We start from the raw sequence: 21,645 nt of genomic DNA, 5'->3' as shown, positions 1-21,645 counted from the left end.
ATGGAGAATGAAGGACTCCGCACTGCACTCCCTCTCTCTCTCTAGTTATGATGGCTCTCTTCATCCCTGCCTGACAATGGTCAGTAAAATGTACAAAATGGTGTAGTCTTCCACTAGTTAAAAATATGATGGAGAGTGTAATTAGAATTTGTGTCAATACAAACTAATTATCTCATTATTCTCTTTACAATTGGCATGATTTAATCAATTGTGACAAATTAAAGAAGTTTAATTTGCAAAGTAATTAATTAGCTAGTGGCATGGCCAGTTCAACTATTCTGTTTGAAACTTCATTGAAAATGAGGCACATTTTGTTTGGCAGAGAATTATGTGGTGCTTTTGAAGGAAACTCTGGAAATAATGTTCTACACTTTTAAATAACTGATCAGAACTTTTACAGTTCTTTTAAAAATTTGGATTGCTCCTTTATATATTTGTGAACCTGACATGAAGATATACTATGTTATAGCAGCACCTTGAAAAAAATGATCTTTGTCTGGAATTCCTGGTGTACTTCCTGGTATGTGAGGTTCTGTAGCCTCGTAGCTGTATAGCTGCGATCTAAGACTACTAAATTCAGAAGATTTGCAGTAAAATGTGGGGGGTTATCACTACTTTCTGCTCATTGTTTTTTGCTCACAGGGCTCTGGCGTGAGGAAGTAAAATACCGTTTACAGCTGAGGAAGAACTCTAATGCCGCGTACACACGGTCGGACTTTTCGTCTACAAAAGTCCGACAGCCTGTCCGACAGACTTCCGACGTACCTTCGGCGGACTTGCGGCAGACTTTCTTACGAACGGACTTGCCTACACACGACCACACAAAAGTCCGACGGATTCGTACGTGATGACGTACACCGGACTAAAATAAGGAAGTTCATAGCCAGTAGCCAATAGCTGCCCTAGCATGGGTTTTTGTCCGTCGGACTAGCACACAGACGAGCGGATTTCGGGGTCCGTCGTACTTACGACGTAAAGATTTGAAGCATGTTTCAAATCTAAAGTCCGTCGGATTTGAGGCTAAAAAAGTCCGTTGAAAGTCCGGAGAAGCCCACACACGATCGGATTACCAGCCAGCTTTAGTCCGTCAGCGTCCGTTGGACTTTTGTAGACGAAAAGTCCGACCGTGTGTACGCGGCATAAGAGTATATAAACTAGTGCTAAGATGGCCACCACAGCACAGAGACATGCAGGGCAAGGCATAGTAAGTTAGTACAGGCAGTACGGGGGTTACAAACAAGATTTCTGCAGGTTTGTTCTGTTGTGGAAATTTTGCAGAGTGGGGACATGTCCACCAGCGAAGGGCCCCTGTGCGAAGCACAGTACGATCGTCTGGGGAGGATGTGTTCGCTCTGCAACGACATTATCGGTTTAGCGGATGTGCCCTCATGTCACCCCTGTATGCCTGATCAACATATTTGTGGTGCCATGAGCATACACCTGCAGATAATCTCTCGTCCACAGAGACAGTAGTATAGTCCGGGTATGCTTTGTTCTCTGAACAACGCAGAATAAGGATTCACAAACAAATGATAAGAATGGGATTCTTTGAATTGTTGTGGTCGGGAGAAGTGTTCATGATCTCAGGCTTCCTGTGATCATGCTGAGGATAGCTTACAGAGACAGGAGGCTGGAGATTGTACACGCTGCCCCCGCGCAGACACACCCATAAAACTCCCCTAGTCATTGTTGTATTGGTTGTTGTATAAATTCATTTTTCCTGTGTTGAAAGTCACATCCTGTGTTGTCACATCCTGTGTTGTCATATCCTTATTTGGTCATATCCTGTGATGTCACATCCTGTGTAGGAAGCGATTGGCTGTTGGAGGCAGGGTTTTCCTGTTTGTGTGTGAAAAGCAAGAGTCGCTGCCCAGGATGGGCAGTCGTGCTGAGATGAGGACGTAAGAATGTGGAAATGTCTGTTTACTGGAGAAAGGGGGAGACATGAGTTACCGTATTTATCGGCGTATAACACGCACTTTTTTCCCCTTAAAATCAGGGGAAAATCGCGGGTGCGTGTTATACGCCGATCCCCTGCGATCCTGACCTGTCAGAATTAAAAAATCGCTGACCGCGATTTGAAAATGGCGCCGCCGGCGCCGAAATACACAGTGCCGGTCCTCGGCTCTTCTCGGCGGCTTTCGGTTTCACTCGAGCGCCGCCCGAACCTAGCCGAGTATACTCGGCTAGTTTCGGATAGCTCCGCTCACCGTCCGAGTGGAACCGAAAGTAAACGAGAGCCGCCGAGAAGAGCCGAGGACCGGCTCTGTGTATTTCGGCGCCGGCGGCGCCATTTTCAAATCGCGGTCGGCGATTTTGAAGCTCACAGGCTTCAGCAAGACTGCACTGGGGCAAGGCTGGACTGGGGCAAGGCTGGACTGGACACTGGGGAAGGCTGCACTGACATGGCTGCACTGACATGGCTGCACTAGCAAGGCTGCACTGACATGGCTGCACTGACATGGCTGCACTAGCAAGGCTGCACTGACATGGCTGCACTGACATGGCTGCACTAGCAAGGCTGCACTGACATGGCTGCACTGGCAAGGCTGCACTGGCAAGGCTGCACTGACATGGCTGCACTGGCAAGGCTGCACTGACATGGCTGCACTGACAAGGCTGGACTGGGGCAAGGCTGCACTGAGAAGGCTGCAATGATGGGCATTTAAATGTAAGTTTTTTTCCCTTCAACTTCCCTCCTAAAAGTTTTTTTTCCTTAAAATTCCCTCCTAAATTGAGGTGCGTGTTATACGCCGGTGCGTGTTATACGCCGATAAATACGGTATTTAAGGATGCATTATACCATTATGGTGAAAGAGCGCGTGTTAATGGAATATCCATGACAGTTTTTTTGGCGAGCCAGGTAGGAGTGAACAAAACCTCCTTCACAATCAGATCATTAGGCTGTGTGATGTGTTAGGTAGGTTCTGCTTTTCAAAAGAACACATTTTTCAACTTTTGGTATAATGCTGGAATTTTTATTGTATGTTTGTTATGTGTAAGTAACTGTATGTTGTACAGTGGCGTAGCATGCCGGTGGGGCAGTGGCACCGGGCGCAACATTTAGGGAGGCGAAATCTGTGCCAGGCAGTGTGTGTCACTGCTGGCTCCGTCCCCCTAATGTTTACTTCCTGTGTCCCTGCGGCTGTCGCCCTGTGATTCAGCGAATAGGGTCATGTGCGGCGGTCACGGCGGGGCTGGCCTATCAGAGATCACAGCAGCGCTGGCCTATCCGCGATCATGGCGGCGCTGGCCTATCCGCGATCACGGTTTTTCCTGGAGTCCCACCTCCGCCTAGCCTCCAGGCTGCTGTAAAGTCTTCTCCTCCTCCAGGCTCCTCCTCTCATCCGGACAGTTTTGCTGTCTTTACCTCCCCCAGACTGATGGAAGACACAAGCTGCAGGTGAGGTCATAAGAGTCGGATAGTGTTGCTGGCCCCGGGGGTTGTTGATACGTTCTGGGGAGAGGGAGCAGCCAGCCAGAGAGAGATTAGACAAGCAGTTTAAGTTAGTATTGGTCAGTATAGGAATACTGTAGTGGTCAGTGTAGTGGACAGAGCAGTGGTCAGTGTAGTGATCAGTGTAGTGTAGAGGCCAGAGCAGTGGTCAGTGTAGTGTAGTGTAGTGGTCAGTGTAGTGTAGTGTAGTGGTCAGTGCAGTGGACAGTGTAGTGGACAGAGCAGTGGTCAGTGTAGTGGTCAGTGTAGTGGTCAGTGTAGGGTAGTGATCATTGTACTGTAGGGGTCAGTGTAGTGGACAGTGCAGTGGTCAGTGCAGTGGACAGAGCAGTGGTCAGTGTAGTGTTAGTGTAGTGTAGTGGATAGTGTAGTGATCAGTGGAGTGTAGTGGAAAGAGCAGTGGTCAGTGTAGTGTAGTGGTCAGTGTAGTGTAGTGGACAAAGCAGTGGACAGAGCAGTGGTCAGTGTAGTTTAATGGTCAGTGTAGTGGACAGTGTAATGATCAGTGGAGTGTCATGGACAGAGCAGTGGTCAGTGTAGTGTAGTGGTCAGTGTAGTGTAGTGGTCAGTGCAGTGGACAGTGTAGTGAACAGAGCAGTGGTCAGTGTAGTGGTCAGTGTAGTGGTCAGTGTAGGGTAGTGATCATTGTACTGTAGTGGTCAGTGTAGTGGACAGAGCAGTGGTCAGTGTAGTGGACAGAGCAGTGGTCAGTGTAGTGTTAGTGTAGTGTAGTGGATAGTGTAGTGATCAGTGGAGTGTAGTGGAAAGAGCAGTGGTCAGTGTAGTGGTCAGTGTAGTGTAGTGGACAAAGCAGTGGACAGAGCAGTGGTCAGTGTAGTTTAATGGTCAGTGTAGTGGACAGTGTAATGATCAGTGGAGTGTCATGGACAGAGCAGTGGTCAGTGTAGTGTAGTGGTCAGTGTAGTGTAGTGGTCAGTGCAGTGGACAGTGTAGTGAACAGAGCAGTGGTCAGTGTAGTGGTCAGTGTAGTGGTCAGTGTAGGGTAGTGATCATTGTACTGTAGTGGTCAGTGTAGTGGACAGAGCAGTGGTCAGTGTAGTGGACAGAGCAGTGGTCAGTGTAGTGTTAGTGTAGTGTAGTGGATAGTGTAGTGATCAGTGGAGTGTAGTGGAAAGAGCAGTGGTCAGTGTAGTGTAGTGGTCAGTGCAGTGGACAGTGTAGTGGACAGTGTAGTGGACAGAGCAGTGGTCAGTGTAGTGGTCAGTGTAGTGGTCAGTGTAGGGTAGTGATCATTGTACTGTAGTGGTCAGTGTAGTGGACAGAGCAGTGGTCAGTGTAGTGGACAGAGCAGTGGTCAGTGTAGTGTTAGTGTAGTGTAGTGGATAGTGTAATGATCAGTGGAGCAGTGGAGTGTTGTGGACAGAGCAGTGGTCAGTGTAGTGATCAGTGTAGTGTAGAGGCCAGAGCAGTGGTCAGTGTAGTGTAGTGGTCAGTGTAGTGTAGTGGTCAGTGCAGTGGACAGTGTAGTGGACAGAGCAGTGGTCAGTGTAGTGGTCAGTGTAGTGGTCAGTGTAGGGTAGTGATCATTGTACTGTAGTGGTCAGTGTAGTGGACAGAGCAGTGGTCAGTGTAGTGGACAGAGCAGTGGTCAGTGTAGTGTTAGTGTAGTGATCAGTGGAGTGTAGTGGAAAGAGCAGTGGTCAGTGTAGTGTAGTGGTCAGTGTAGTGTAGTGGTCAGTGCAGTGGACAGTGTAGTGGTCAGTGTAGTTTAATGGTCAGTGTAGTGGACAGAGCAGTGGTCAGTGTAGTGGACAGTGTAATGATCAGTGGAGTGTCGTGGACAGAGCAGTGGTCAGTGAAGTGTAGTGGTCAGTGTAGTGTAGTGGACAGAGCAGTGGTCAGTGCAGTGTAGTGGACAGTGTAGTGAATAGTGTAGTGGTCAGTGTAGTGTAGTGGTCAGTGTAGTGGACAGAGCAGTGGTCAGTGTAGTGGACAGTGTAGTGATCAATGGAGTGTAGTGGAAAGAGCAGTGGTCAGTGTAGTGTAGTGGTCAGTGTAGCGTAGTGGTCATTGTAGTGGACAGAGCAATGGTCAGTGTAGTGTAGTGGTCAGTGTAGTGTAGTGGACAGTGTAGTGGACAGAGCAGTGGTCAGTGTAGTGTAGTGGACAGAGCAGTGGCCAGTGTAATATAGTGGTCAGTGTAGTGTAGTGGTCAGTGTAGTGGACAGAGCAGTGGTCAGTTTAGTGTAGTGGTCAGTGTAGTGGAAAGAGCAGTGGTCAGTGTAGTATACAGAGCAGTGGTCATTGTAGTGGACAGTGTAGTGGTTAGTGTAGTGTAGTGGATAGTGTAGTTATCAGTGGAGTGGAGTGGACAGAGCAGTGGTCAGTGTAGTGTAGTGGTCAGTGTAGTGTAGTGGACAGTGTAGTGGTCAGTGTAGTGTAGTGGTCAGTGTAGTAGACAGAGCAGTGGACAGAGCAGTGTTCAGTGTAGTAGAGTGGTCAGTGTAGTGGACAGAGCAGTGGTCAGTGTAGTGATCAGTGGAGTGTAGTGGACAGAGCAGTGGTCAGTGTAGTGTAGTGTTCAGTGTAGTGTAGTGGACAGAGCAGTGGTCAGTGCAGTGTAGTGGATAGAGCAGTGGACAGAGCAGTGTTCAGTGTAGTGTACAGAGCAGTGGTCAGTGTAGTGGACAGTGTAGTGATCAGTGGAGGGTAGTGGACAGAGCAGTGGTTAGTGTAGTGTAGTGGTCAGTGTAGTGGACAGAGCAGTGGTCAGTGCAGTGTAGTGTACAGTGTAGTGGATAGTGTAGTGGTCAGTGTAGTGTAGTGGACAGTGGAGAGTATTGGACAGAGCAGTGGTCAGTGTAGTGGACAGAGCAGTGGTCAGTGTAGTGTAGTGGTCAGTGTAGTGGACAGAGCAGTGGTCAGTGTAGTGTAGTGGTCAGTGTAGTGGAAAGAGCAGTGGTCAGTGTAGTGGACAGTGTAGTGATCAGTGGAGTGGATAGTGTAGTGGTCAGTGTAATGTAGTGGACAGTGGAGTGTAGTGGACAGAGCAGTGCTCAGTGTAGTGTAGTGAACAGAGCAGTGGTCAGTGTAGTTTAGCTGACAGTGTAATGTAATGGACATTGTAGTGGACAGAGTAGTGTAGTGGTCAGGTAGGTCAGTGTAGTGTAATGGACAATGTAGTGGACAGTGTAGGAATTAGGTAGTGTAGTGGTCAGGGTAGTGGACAGGTAGGGCAGTGTAGTGGCCAGTATAGGAAGCAGGTAGATTAGTGTAGTGGTCAGGTAAGTCAGTGTTGGAATCGGGTAGGTTAGTGCAGTGGTCAGTGTAGGAATCAGGCTGGTCAGGAGGGGTGCGCATCTTCACTGGTCTCATGATTCAATTTGATTATGACTATCTGGTCAACGATTCGATTTGACTCCGTGATGCATCACGATACATCACGATTACTGACGCGCTCCCACTTCCGCTTGGGCCGCCTAGGCGGCCCTTCCTCCCTGCAGTCTTCTGGGACACATCACAGTTCCCAGAAGATTGCCCGGCTGTGCAGGACAGCGCAGTGAGACATGCGCACCCGGCTGTGAAGCTGCAAGCTGTCACAGCTGGATGCCCACAGTAGTATTGCCAGCGCCATGGACAGGCAGGGGAGAGAATGGAGGGTTTGGGTGGCCACACCGCTGGATTGTGGGAAAGGTGAGTGTCTTTTTATTAAAAGTCAGAAGATACACTTTTCTTGTAGCTGCTGACTTTTAATAAACAAAAAATTTACTAGGCGGCTCTTCCCTGCCAGAGATCTTCTGGGTCCCAGAAGATTGGCTGGCCAATGGCAGAGCGCAGTGCGGCTCGTGCAGTCTGTGCCCGGCTGTGAAGCCATAAGCTGTCACGGCCGGTTGTCACTGCCCACAGTAGATGTGACGGCGCCGAGGAGAGGAGGGGGAGAGGAGCGAGGCTCCGTGCGACCGCATCGATGGACCGTGGGACAGGTGAATGTCTGATTATTAAAAGTCAGCAGCTACACTTTTTGTAGCTGCTGACTTTTAATAAACTAAAAAACGTGTGGAACTCCACTTTACGTAGTGCACTAATGCGGTGCACTACAGGGTACAGGAATTCACACACACGGCTCCTGGGAGGTCAGGAGGGATTATAATCCACAAATGACAAACAGCCCTGTGAAGTTCCTGTACTGTCTCTGTGTTGACATTTCTCTGGGCTCCTCTGTTTGCACCTTCCAGCACACTAGGAGTTAACACAATAGTATGTGCAAACTGGGGAGAAATAATGTCAGCACAGGGCATGTGTAGGAGCCAGTGTAAGTAGAGTACAAACACATTTTTACTCTACAAACTGCTGTTAAAATACCTGTGTGGTAAAAAATGCAGTTATAATTCATTAAGTGCCCACCGCTGTATGTGCATTTTAAAATATATGCAGCTTCATATCTCATTTCTTAGTTTCTTAGTGTATATAACTGTGTTTTTGTCAAAATGGCTTTTGGTAATAAATGCAATTGTAATCCATTAAGTGGTGACCGCTGTATGTGTTTTTTTTTAATATATGCAGCTTCATACCTCGTTTTGTAGTCTGTGTATATAACTGTATAAGCCGCTCATGTGACTGCTCAGTCCGGCCCGCCTCTCTCCTCTCAGTCTCGTGTCTCTCTGTCTCTCCTGACGTCAGTGGGAGTTCTCAGCCCCGCCCACCAACTGTAGCTATCAGATCAGAAGAGAGGCGGGCGGGGCTGACGTCAGGAGATACGTGAGAGGAGAGAGGCGGGCCGGACTGAGCAGTCACATGAGCAGGATATACAGTTATATACACAGACTACAAAACGAGGTATGAAGCTGCATATGTTAAAAAAAAAACACATACAGCGGTCACCACTTAATGGATTACAATTGCATTTATTAACAAAAGCCATTTTGACAAAAACGCTCGGAACACTCTTCCGGGAGGGGCGGGGCAAGTTGGGATGACGTCACACCCAACATGGATTTAGTAAGTCGTCTGCATCGATGCCGCGTCGGGGAACCCCGAAACGCGATGCATCGATGCAGCGATTAAATTCCACACCCCTACTGGTCAGTACTATTGTAGGAAGGGAAGGGACTTAGGGGGTGCTAAAATTCTACAGGTTAGGGGGCGCAAATTACTTGCCTTGCCCCGGGTGCTGACAACCCACGCTATGCCACTGATGTGTATGATTTGTCAGTATGAATTGGGATTATTATCTATGTATGGGTCGTGTAAATTGTTTAACTGACTCAAGACACAGATGGTTTGTATTGAAGTAGTTTTGAAAGCTTGGTTTGAAAATGGCTGCTGCATATTCAAGTGGCCATGTGGCTGAATGGGGGAGGGGCAACCAGTATTATTGATGGTCCTGTGTATCTGTTGACTTTCCAACTTTCAGAACAAAGTTATGTGTAATACATTTGTATGTATATGAGAAATAGAAATGTATGAATTGTGATTTTTACCTTTGTATGGGACCAAGACACATGTCTCCATAAGTGTAAAAATATTTTAAAGCAGGGGCGTTGCTAGGGGGTGGCTATTGGGGCTATAGCCCCGAATCTGGCGCCCATAGCCCTGAGTCTCTTGCCACTGGGTCCCTGCCTAACCAGTGGTTTGTGGCTGCTGCAGCAGGCGAGCTGGCTGCATGAGAGAGGAGAGAAGCGAGTGGGGGGACGAGCAGAGATGACATCTCTCTCCGCCCGCTCCACAGCAGCGCTCTTCACAGCCGGGCCTCTTCAATTTGGGAGTGAGGTGCTGCGAGCAGCAGAGAGATGACATCATCTCTCACTGCCCGCCACACATCAGCGCTCTTCTGCCCTCACAGCACGGTGGAGTGCAGGTCACGTGCTTCCAGTCATCGGTGGAGTTCCACTTTGCAGCCGGACCCCCTTGCTTCAATGTCGGAGGTGCGGCGGGGAGCAGCAAGATGACATCATCTCTCACTGCCCGCCCCGCATCACTGCTCTCCTGCTCTCACTAAATGGACCAGTGCAGCCAGCCTGCCACCAATGCAGCGTCAATGCACATTTGGTGGCATTGGCTGGCATGGGAAGTGACGATCCACTTCAGTTGGCAAGTGACAACCCACATCTGGTGGCCGGTGACGTGGCAAGTGTCAATCTGCAAATGGTGGCAGGAGATGTGGCAATCTGCAAATGGTGCCAGGAGATGTGGAAAGTGACAATCTGCAAATGGTGGCAGGTGACGTAGCAAGTGACAATCTGCAAATGGTGGAAGGAGATGTGGAAAGTGACAATCTGCAAATGGTGGCAGGTGACGTGGCAAGTGACAATCCACATCTGCTGCCATGTGAAAGTGGCAAGTGACAATCCACATCTGGTTCCACAGGCGACATGGCAAATGACAATCAACATCTGGTGGCAGGTGACTGTGGCAAGTAACACACTGCATCTGGTGGCAGGAGATGTGGCAAGTGACACGCCCAGAGCTCCCACTGATTCTGCATTATGGTGAGTTGAACCACTTCATTATATATTGGAATGTAATAATAGAAATAATGCACTTCAAGTACCCTGACACCATATCAACCATGGTGCCACAATGATTGAAGTGCCAACACCAGCCATCGCCCGCAAAAAATTGCTTAGCACAGGTCCCCCCCCCCACGCGGCATGCAAAAAGGTTAGTGACCGCTGCTATGGGCTCTAGCCCCAGATCTTTTGCAGACCTAGCAACGCCCCTGTTTTAAAGTAAAGGGTTTGGTTTTAAGTTGAAAATGCCTGCCACATATTCAAGTGGCTATGCATTGCTGGAAGCTAGACAATAGCATGGGGGGAGCACTTTTTGTTTTGAGATGAAAAGATCATGATGCAAGCATCGCTGTGGGTTTGATGGTCTCAGGTTTCTAGGATCACTGTTTGTGGTCTCAATGTCTTGTGCAAGCTGATGCCAGAGTAAGTATATGAACTTTTTTGGGAACAAGAGTGTAAGTTTGAAGCCGTGTTATTGTGTGTTTTATGTAACGTTGTTGTGTGGAAAGGTCCCTAGTGGTATGTAGAATAAAATGTTTGTAAGCGTTCATTTGGTGTCTCAAATGTGTAATTTTGTGGGGAGAAGTTTGTGTAACTAGTGAAGAAATCTTGTTTTGGCGGAATCAACAACTGCATTTCATGTGTTAATGGTGCCATTTTGTTGTGGCCTGGCTTTCGGCGGCCATTTTCCATTCTTGTAGTCACCATGTGGCCATGTCTTGATTTTCGTTTGTTCCGGCTGCCATTTTGTGTTCGCTGTGTTTTGGGTGGAATTGCTATTTTGGTTTGTAAAGGCGCAGTTTAAGGCACTGTTTCCTTTTAAGTGAATTCAATCTGTTCTGTTTTTGTACTTTTTATATACTTTTTATGAAATCTCTACTTTGCACTGAATTTACTAGCTTTAACTGAGTTTTTGTACTTTTAGCGGTGTGTGTTATTTTTATTTTTAAATGTTTGGGAGTTTTTCAGAGGGCAATTCATGCTCCCGCCCACCTATTGTTTTGGGTTTTTAGAGCTGAGGTTTGTATTGTATAGCCTGCAATTTTTAATGTCTTGATAGACATAATATGAAGCTATTCAAGGCTTCCCCTCCCCCTCCCTCTTCCTGTTCAGGAGTACAACAGGAAGTTGGTGGGAGGAGCTTGGAGTCTTTTGACTTGTGTTTGGAAGGACGAAATAATTTTGATTTTTAAATTCAATCAAGTTTTATACTGTAGTACAGTTTTGGGTAGAGAGCAAACAGGAGGCATCCAAGTTATTGTTGTAACATCTAGGTACAGCTAGGAGCCACATTTTTAATGTTTGAATAGTGGAGGATCTTCATGGTGCTTTGTAGTTTGTCTGGCAACACATTTATAGGGCTGCCTATAACCAGTTGTAGAGCATATAAATGTGAGGAGTAGTATGCTAGCATACTGGGAGGCCGTGTATAATAATCGGAATACGCCGGGTGCCAGTACTGTAAAGATAGTAACTAGGTAGTATTGCTCCAAAAGTTAGTGCAAGGGTGCACTGGACACAGGGACCGGCATAAGCGATTCGAATCGTCATGGGTAATGTTGACCGTCCATGCGTTGGAGAAAAAAAAAATAAGGCTCCACACCAGTCAGACAGCTGCATAGTACATGAGGTCTGGGTTTGGGCTCCAGACATGAGACCCCTTAAAGATTGTCAGATATGGTCAGAGGGTAAAGTAAGGTGTATTCCTTTGGAAGGTACTTTTGATGTCTGGAGGTACAAGACCCCAGAATAAAAATACCTTTAGTAGTTCAGCTGTGGCTTTAGAAATCTGTAATGATGAATGAGTTGATGGATGTGTAGTACACGTTTGTGTGATTAAAAATTCTCAGGCCTGTTTTTGAACTTTGTGTGGCTGGTCCATGCAAAGATTTCGAGCTGCTCTCGTGTTTTTCCCATTGTATTTTTTTTCTATCGCTAAAAGAGTGAAGGCAGCATTCCATATGGTCGTTTTGTTTTTTTCATTTTTGTTTTGGGAACTATGAAATATGCCCCCCACATTTGTATTTAAATGTTTGTCTCATGTTTGTATGTGGTAACAAGAATATGTTTGAACCTACCGCGACAGACCTCTTACGTGTCGCGGGTGTTGTATTTTAGTAAGAACATGAAATTAAGGGTTACAGAGGGTTTAGTTATTGTCAGTTTTGAGGAATGTCAGTGACAATTTACCAATGTACACGCATGTTGTATTGTTTACCATTCTTTGCAGGTTAAATATGAAGGATAGAGTAATAACTTTTGTTTATAAGTATCTTTTCAGGTCCAAGGAGTTTCTGAAAGTGTATGTACATAGAAAGCAGGTGTATAAGAAGGTAAAAGTATCATAGGCTATTTCACTGTCTTCATTGTTTTTTTCTGCACCATTCTAAACCCTGCGTGTCTTCCTCCAGTTTGTAATGAGGAGGAAAAGGGGGAGATGATAGTGGTGAGAATGACAAATTTTCAAACCAATAATACTAACCGCTCTAATTCTAGCCAAGTTTGTGACCTAGTAAGAATGACAGGTTCCACAACTTTCTTCCTTTGATGGAATTTGAATCAGCAGTCTGATGAAGGATGCTCCCATAGGAACCTTTTTGTCAATGGTTCCAGGTATTACACCCCAGATGGTAAGATGCAGTGACCACAGTCATTAAGTTCCCACATGTCTGGGTTATTGCCATATGAGGTTTGTTTGGAGGTCAACCAAAACCAGAGTTGTACTTTCCTCAGCAGCTGTCACCTACGTTCTCAGCTGATGGGGTGGGTGCAGTCACTGTAACATGAACTTCAAAAGGTCCACCACATGGTTCATGAGTCCCTCCTGGACCCTGACACAATAACCAGTTTACATTCTTTCTAACCAGGTGACTGGGTCATTGTAAAGAAGCTTGAGGGACGAGACCAGGCCAGCCACTGCAAGACGTTGCTCAACTACACCAAAGGATGAGGAGTATCTTTGTTTATTTATATTTTTAAAGTGTATTTTCCAGCTAGCCAAGAAAGCGTACAGGACACATGGTTGGGTCTACTCAGTCTCCCCCGAGCTCTAGTGCCCCAGCGATGACAGCGGTACATGATATATAGGATGTTCATATTGGTATGAGGAGTTTTGACAAACTAGTAAAATCCAAACCGACACTTGTCAATAGAATTTCACGATACATTTCTAGAGGGTAAAATTGATTATACATTTAACAATAGCTCTGGTTCTTGCCAGCTTTGGTATCAGGACAACTAGGTAGCCCACAAGTGTGCTTCACCTTTAGTTTGGTATTAATGTGGATCTACAGCTTATAAGGTAATTCCCCCTAATGCAAGAGGGTCATGTGTGCTGGTGAAACTCGAACAAGCATCTTATGTCGCGGCTGATTGTGAGGATCTGATGGCGTGAGAGAAGGTAAGAATGGCAGGGACAGCTGGAAGGTAATTGCTTGTACACGGTGGGGGCTTGAGCTTATGAAACGATTGAACAATTTCTCATCCATTGAGGATGGGTTGTTTCATGTAACTGTTGAAGCTACAAGGAAGATCCCACAGTCCAAGGGGGGTTTCTGTGAATTCATAGGAAAAGATTGTTATACCTGGATCGGGGATACTAGTGACAAAGTTCAGGCCCATATGGATAAGGTTTAGATCCCTGCAAGGCAAAGCCAGAGCTATAGCTAGTGAAGGTTGAAGTCCTTTTAAGGGTCTGGGAATCTTTGATAATGAGGTGCTACTGTTGCCTGATTGGACGAGTGAACAGAGCCTGAGCAGATGACAACGCCCTGAAGCCCAACCCAAGTACAAGACACAGAGGATCCCAGACCGACCAGCCTTCATGTCCTACTCCAAGTCATCCCTCCTGAAGAACAAGAGTCTACATGTCAAGTCATGTTTTCCTTTTTATGGACTCATATGGACTGTAAGGACTGATTCATTTCCAGGTGTAAGAAGAAGATCAAGACTCATCGAGGGACACATGGGAGCATATGACAAGAAGAGGGACTGTTGTGGAAATTTTATGAAGATGTATTTTAATATGTATTGTCATAAGTGTCTCCAAGTGTTAGTACACCCACAACCCGCTCTAAAGAGCTGACTGGGGCAGACTGATGCTGGTTGAGATCTGTTTGGTAGTGGAAAGCCCCTTGGGGATGTAGAGAAGCGTTTGCGGACTGGGGACATGTCCACCAGCGAAGGTCCCCTGTGTGATGCACAGAACGATCATCTGGGGGGGATGTGTTCGCTCTGCAAAGACATTATCGGTTTAGCGGATGTGCGCTCATGTCACCCCTGTATGCCTGATCAACATTTTTGTGGTGCCATGAGCATACACCTGCAGATATTCTCTTGTCCACAGAGACAGTAGTCTAGTCCGGGTATGCTTTGTTCTCTGAACAACGCAGAATAAGGATTCACGAACAAACGATAAGAATGGGATTCTTTGAATCGTTGTAGTCGGGTGAAGTGTTTATGATCTCAGGCTTCCTGTGATCATGCTGAGGATAGCTTACAGAGACAGGGGGCTGGAGATTGTACACACTGCCCCCGCCCAGACACACCCATAAAACTCCCCTAGTCATTGTTGTATTGGTAGTTGTATAAATAAATTTTTTCTGTGTTGAAAGTCACATCCTGTGTTGTCATATCCTTATTTGGTCATATCCTTTGAGGTCACATCCTGTGTAGGAGGCGATTGGCTGTTGGAGGCAGGGTTTTCCTGTTTGTGGCTTCCTGTTTGTGTGTGAATAAAAGCAAGAGCCGCTGCCCAGGATGGGCAGTCGTGCTGAGATGAGGACGTAAAAATGTGGTAATGTCTGTTTACTGTGGAAAGGGGGAGACATGGGTTATTTAAAGATGCATTATACCATTATGGTGAAAGGGCGCGTGTTAGCGCAAGAGTATAGTGGAATATCCACAACAGTTTTTGAGTTGAATTTGTATATATTTGTAAGTTGGTGTAACTCCAGCCAAAAAAATGACGTTTATGTTTTTTTGATAGAATCGGGAAGGGTTAACACCCATGTAACATTTGTTTTGCTGTCTGTGCCCCTGTTCAGAAGATTTCACTTACCCTGTGACAATTGGATTTTGAAAATTTTGGGTTGTTGTAGAAACAAGGATTGGTGATAAACCTTCAATGGAGACACCGTTTTCCCATGATAATGCTTACAGGAGTGAATTTCCCTTCCTAGGGGTAGATTTCCTTTCACTTCCTGTTTCTCCCTCCGTTTGTAAGCACGAGTCATTTGTAACTCAAATGTTCATAACTTGGGGACTGCCTGTATTAGGGAAAATCAGCTGTAGGAAGATCACAGGCAATGCAGGTGACTGGTTCTTTGCCCTCTGCCTGTCTTTTTTGGGCTCAGTTTCCAGGGTTCAGTTCCTCTTTTTAAAAAATTACATTTAACCACTTGCCGACCAGCTGCCGTCAATATACAGCGGCAGGTCGGCTCGTTCCCGCAAATCGCCGTAGGTGTACGTCGGCTCCTTTAAGAGCCATAGCAGGCATGTGCGCCGTCGGAGGGGGACCCGATGAGCGTGGCTGGCGGCCATGATGTCCGCCGGCCACCCTCGATCGCAGGAAAGAGAGCCAGAACGGGGATCTGTCAATGTAAACAGACAGATCCCCATTCTGACAGGGGAGGAGAGAGAGATCTGCTGTTACTAGTGATTAGGAACAGCGATCTCTCTCCTCCTCCAGTCAGTCTCATCCCCCCACAGTTAGAAACACCTCCCAGGGAACACGATTAACCCCTTGATTGTCCCCTAGTGTTAACCCCTTCCCTGCCAGTGACATTACACAGTAATCAGTACATTTTGATAGCACTGATCACTGTATAAATGTCAATGGTCCCAAATAAGTGTCAAAAGTACCTGATCTGTCCGCTGCAATGTCGCAGTCCTGCTAAAAATCGCAGATCGCCGCCATTACTAGTAAAAATAATGTAAATAAAAATGCCATAAATCTTTCCCCTATTTTGTAGACGCTATAACTTTTGTGCAAACCAATTAATATACGCTTATTTCGATTTTTTTTTACCAAAAATATGTAGAAGAATACATATTGGCCTAAACTGATGAAGAAATGTGTTTTTTTTTTATATATATATATTTATTATAGCAAAAAGTAAAAAAATATTGTTTTTTTTTTCAAAATTGTCACTTTTTTTTTTTTTATAGCGCAAAAAATAAAAATCGCAGAGGTGATCTAATGCCACCAAAAAAAAGCTCTATTTGTGGGGAAAAAAGGAGTCAATTTTCAATTTTGTTTGGGTACAGCGTTGCACGACCACGCAATTGTCAGTTAAGGGGACGCAGTGCCGTATCGCAAAAAAATGGCCTGGTCATTAAGGAGGAAAATCTTCCGGTCTGTGGTTAATCGAGTAAAAACTGTACTAGTAGCCTCCATATTTCTAGTATATATATATATATATATATATATATATATATATATATATATATATATAAGTAGAGATGGATTAAAACCTCTGTCTGATGTTATTGCTGTCTATGCCCCCATTAGGGGGATTTACCCTCTCTATTTGTCCTGTTTACTGTTATCATTAAAAGTGAGAGTAAAAGAAAATCTCACATTTTGGGTTGACATCAGAATAGTAATAGTGGGGAAATCTTCCAATTTGGACATTAGTTCTGATGACCCTGCTGACACCCCAGGATTCACTCACTTTGGAGCAATTTCCTTTCACTTCCTGTTTTGGCTATGAGATAGGACGTGAAGGAAAATCTTCCCAATGGAACAAAAAACTGACATGGACTATAACTCTCCGTTACTCTATCCAAAAATGAAAAAAAAAAAGGTTTGCCTTTAGTGACACTTTAAAGGGCAGAATCTCATTGGTGAGATTATTAATCTGATTTTTCTTAAAGCATGTTATAATTATAAAGTGACAGCACTTTACAAAGAAGTAGAGCCCTGAATTGTTCTGCCCCTCACCTTTCTAGCTGTGCAGAACATTACAGGGGGGTAATATGAGGAAAAATTAAGATATTTATACTTCTTTCAAATAACTGTTTGGATCCCTATATCACCTGGCATCCCAGAGTGTTTTTTTTTTTTTTTTTAATTTTGTTGATGTCCCATTTGCACACATTATATTTTTAGTCTACCCCAACATATTATACATTGTTTTTTTGTTTTGTTTTTTGACAGAGAAGGCTGACAGATAATTTTCAAATTAACACAAATTCCTCACAGGTTTGGGATTGCTTAAAATGTGAACATTGTTGCATTTACTTATGTGAGGGAATATTTTTATTAAATTTTGGAGACTTTGCAGTGATCAATTGCTGCAGGGAGAGTCTGGACAGAGATGCAACAGCTCTATCCAAGCCTCCATACTGCCAGGAAGTGTTGTGATGTCACATCCTTGCCACAGTTTTTGTGATTCCTCCAGTAATATTTTATTATCCAGTCTCTTCACAGGTATCATACTGTGCCTTCTCTCTGAAATATCATATGCAGCTGCAGAAAGTAACAACAAAGTAAAAGTGCCCACAAACAATGCATCTTCTTTAACCACCTCAATACTGGCCACTTACACCCCCTTCCTGCCCAGGCCATTTTTCAGCTTTCAGGGCTGTCACACTTTTAATGACAATTGCGCAGTCATGCCACACTGTACCCATGTAAAATTTTTAACATTTTTTTTCACACAAATAGAACTTTCCTTTGGTGGTATTTAATCACTGCTGGGGTTTTTACTTTTTTGCTAAAAAAAAAAAAAAAAAAAGGCCGGTGTCAGTAAATTTTGTAAATAAGTAATTTTTATCCTTCACTGATGTGCGCTGATGAGGCTGCACTGATGGGTACTGATGAGGTGGCATGGTGGCACTGGTGGGCACTGATAGGTGGCACTGATGGGCGGCACTAATGGGCGGCACTAATGGGCATTGATGGGTGGCACTGATGGGTGACACTGATGCGTAGCATTGATGGGCACTGAAAGCCAGCACTGACTGGCATCACTAATGGGCACTCATTGCTGGCTCTGGTGGGCACTGATTGCTGGCACTGGTGGGCACTGTTTGCTGGCTCTGGTGGGGCTTTATTATAATCAGGGCACTGGTGATCAGTGCCCTGATTACCTGTCTTGCTGTCCCCTGTGAGGAGATGCCGCTGATCGTATCTCCTCGCCACACACTCTGTCAGTGTGAGGCGATGAGAGACGATTACCGGAACTTCCGTGTTTACATGTGACCGCCTGTGATTGGACATCGGCTCTTTACAAAGATCGGGGTCGCGCCATGTCCTAGCAACACGGCGCGGCCTTGATCGCCGAACTGCGCTCCCCCGCAGGCACGTGAAAGGGGGCGTTCTGCAACGTCCACCCAGAATGAGAGCCACACCGCCCTGCCGTCATTTGAAGGTGGGTGGGCGGCAAAAGTAGTTGAAGTTAACCTGTTTCAAGATCATGCACATTTTAAAAGGATATTAAAGGCAGATTTCTTTTTTGTTTAAAAATAACAAACGTGTCATACCTACCTGCTCCGTGCAGTGGTTTTGCATAGAGCAGCACAGATCCTCCTCTTCTTGGGTCCCCCACCAGCGCTCCTGGCTCCTTCTTCCTGTGCACACCCCCTAAGCATGCAGCTTGCTATGGGGGCACCCGAGCAGGCTCGCTTCCGAGCTGCTGCTCTGTGTCCATACACACAGAGACCATGGCTCAGCCCCACCCCTGGTCTCTCCTCATTGGCTCACTGGCTGTGATTGACAGCAGAGGGAGCCAATGGCTACTGCTGCTGTCTCAGCCAATAAGCAGGGAGAGCTGCTGCTCTTGTGCATATTGCTGGATCAGGATAGGGCTCAGGTAAGTATTGGGGGGGCTGCTGCACACAGAAGGTTTTTTTACCTTCATACATACAGCTTTTACAACCACTTTAAGCCTAGGTTCACACTAATGCGGTGCACATCCCCGCTTACAGGATGGAGCTCTGCATTGTTTACATATGCAGAGCTCTGTCCAGTGTGTCTGCTCACCGATCAGCGGGCGCCGGCAGTCATCTATTGACCGACACCCGCTGATTGGCTGCTATGACTAATCACGCCCCTACCTGGAAGTGCAGAATCATGTATCTATATGTGATTCTACACAGAGCGGCCGCCCTGTACCAGTAAAGCTGCTATATGGTGGTCGGCAACTGGTTATATACAGGAAAAACAAACTGAAGCCTTAAGCCTAGTTCAAACGATCAGAAAATCAGGCAAAAAATACAATTTCAGGATACAACTGATTCAGGATACAACCCTTTTGGTGCAACTGGTGGTGTGACATAATTTATAGGCAATATTTACATTGCTATTTTTAAGAGCCCATTCACACAGGGGCAACACGACTTCCAGCACGACTTTGGGAGGCAACTTGGACACGACTTGAGTATGAATCACAGCACGACTTGGGGCAACTTACAACACAACTTGAAGTCGCCTCCAGGACAGGGAACTTTACAAGTGGCCAATCAGAGCTTATCAGCTGTGTGTGAGAAGGAGGGGGCTGGCTGTTTAGTGGAGGAAATTACTTTCTGTTTCTTTTCTGCTTCCTGTAAAGTTGCCTCAGTATGAACAGTGATCAGACTTGGAGGCAACTTCCATTGAAATCAATGGGTACAAGTTGCCTTCAAGTCGGATTGAAGTAGTACAGGAACCTTTTCTGAAGTCGGAGCGACTGCAGTAGTGTGTATTAAGACAGATCCATTCACTTACATTGATTTTTTCGTGTAGCGCGACTTGAGGCGACTAGGGGCGACTTGGGGCGACTTGAAGTCGGATCCAAAGTTGCCCCTGTGTGAATGGGCTCTAACAATGTCTGTTTCTTTTGTTTTTAATTATTTTTTGTAATAAAGATAATTTAATTTTAAGCCATATGTATCTCAGTGCCTATAAAGTCCAATATACATTTTCCACAACATCCTGGTGCACATAAAAACTAAAAAAGAAAAGTGTGTGTGGGAAATGCATTTCTTTGTGAGAAGGCAACTAGGCAAAGGAAGTATGTACTGTTAGCATTGTATTCAAACCCGTTTAATTGTTGGATATAATGCTGACTATGATTAGAATTTTGATCTAGAATTAAAAAGACATTGCAACAGAAGTATCACAAATCCTGAAAAGGACTGCCATATTTGCCATCGGACTTGTCTTGTAAGTACATTTATAGACAAACATAACCTGAAACTCACCACACGTATTTCTGGTATTGTGCGACTGAGGGTCCATTCTTGGCTATTGATTACACATTCTGAAAAAAAATGAAAAAAAAAAATGAAAAAATGAAATTAGTAAAACTGCATCTATGTCGTTCACAAAGCATAGTTGTAAATGCTCAGTGTGGTTCCAGTTCCTTGAACCACAATGAAGAACGGGTTCTAGCAGATGCGTGGAAAATATACTGTGATAGATACAAATATTAAAGAAATGCCCTAACAGCATCGCAACTTGTAAAAATGAGGCATGTGCATATAATACCAAGCCAGAGGCTCAAAAATATATACCTAGATCACACATTAAACATACAGTGTTAAGAGAATTCGTATAATAATCAGTCTTTGATGTGTGTGAAATTACAAGCATCACATAACAAGCATTAAAAGCAGCTTAACTGCCATACAAAAAAAAACAACCTGTACTGCCAAATGCCATTACTGATCTCTTTATGAAAATGCTAGTTATATGGCTGTCTCTGGCTTTAAACCTCCTTAGGTCACTGGCCCACTGCAAACATGAGAGAAGCAAAAATCAGAGGAAGTCATGTGTTTGTTTTGAGTCAGTAACTCAAAACCATTTAATCTAGAAGAAAATCATGATAGCCAGGTAAATAGCAATTTCAGAAGGAGAGGTCTGTAAAGGCAAATGTCAAGCTTCATCAGTACAGGTTTCCTTTAAGTGTAACTGCACCTTTAGGGAAAAGATGATGGGGCTAAGGAACAGCCCGAGCCACATCCTTCCTAATTCGTACAATTTTGTTTGAATTTTTAACATCATCTGAAAATTTGTGATCAACTCCCCTTGCAAAAATCAAGCATAGCAGAATATTTACTAAATTATAGTATTTATAATTAATATACTGCTTGTCAATTTTTATCACATAAGGCTGAAACTGCAAACAAGCTGGTTTATTGAATAATCACTATCAATGCCAGAATAGGACAAAAACCTAATTTTGCTAAAAATCAGCTGAAGAATAATACTGATGTATTCTGGCACCTCTATCCATCCATGTTAGTACAGTAAAACCTTGGATTGCGAGCATAATTCGTTTAGGAAACATGCTTGTAATCCAAAGCACTTGTATATCAAAGTGAATTTTCCCATAAGAAATAATGGAAACTCAGATGATTCGTTCCACAACCATTTATTCATAAGTCCTTCAGTTTATAGTCCATATAAAAAAGATTATAGCAATGTGACCAGGTTGTGTAACCATAAAATGTCCATTCACAAATGGAAGCCTCCACAAGGGGATTGATTAGAAACAAAATCCAGCAGAAGCTACAGAGTATAAAAGAGAAGAGAAGCATCTCTAAGTGTAGCAATATGGTTACTTTTAATGAAGGTCCAACATTTAGCAGCTCAGATGGTTGATTAAAAGAGGCACATCTAAGTATGCAAGCACCTGAGGTAAAGATGTCCACATAGACCATCCTCCGGACTACCGGCTCTCATTGCTGTCAATCTACAATGATGACCGGGAGTAATACCCAGAAGGAGAGCGA

The 21,645-nt window shown here is 45.0% G+C and overlaps 1 protein-coding gene across 3 annotated transcripts in view; it reads right to left on the bottom strand.

The window, feature by feature from the left end:
- Positions 1 to 21,645, bottom strand: part of AGAP2 (ArfGAP with GTPase domain, ankyrin repeat and PH domain 2) — a 466,034-nt gene that overhangs the window by 171,497 nt on the left and 272,892 nt on the right. For all 3 annotated transcript variants that reach the window (XM_073613744.1, XM_073613742.1, XM_073613743.1), the window contains exon 2: positions 20,113 to 20,171. In XM_073613744.1, the coding sequence (XP_073469845.1) occupies positions 20,113 to 20,171 (59 nt within the window). The remainder of the gene's footprint in view (positions 1 to 20,112; positions 20,172 to 21,645) is intronic.

Source organism: Aquarana catesbeiana, linkage group LG02, assembly GCF_042186555.1.
Source record: "Aquarana catesbeiana isolate 2022-GZ linkage group LG02, ASM4218655v1, whole genome shotgun sequence".
In the NCBI taxonomy this organism is placed as follows: Eukaryota; Metazoa; Chordata; class Amphibia; order Anura; family Ranidae; genus Aquarana; species Aquarana catesbeiana.
This window is presented reverse-complemented; position numbering and strand designations above follow the sequence as displayed.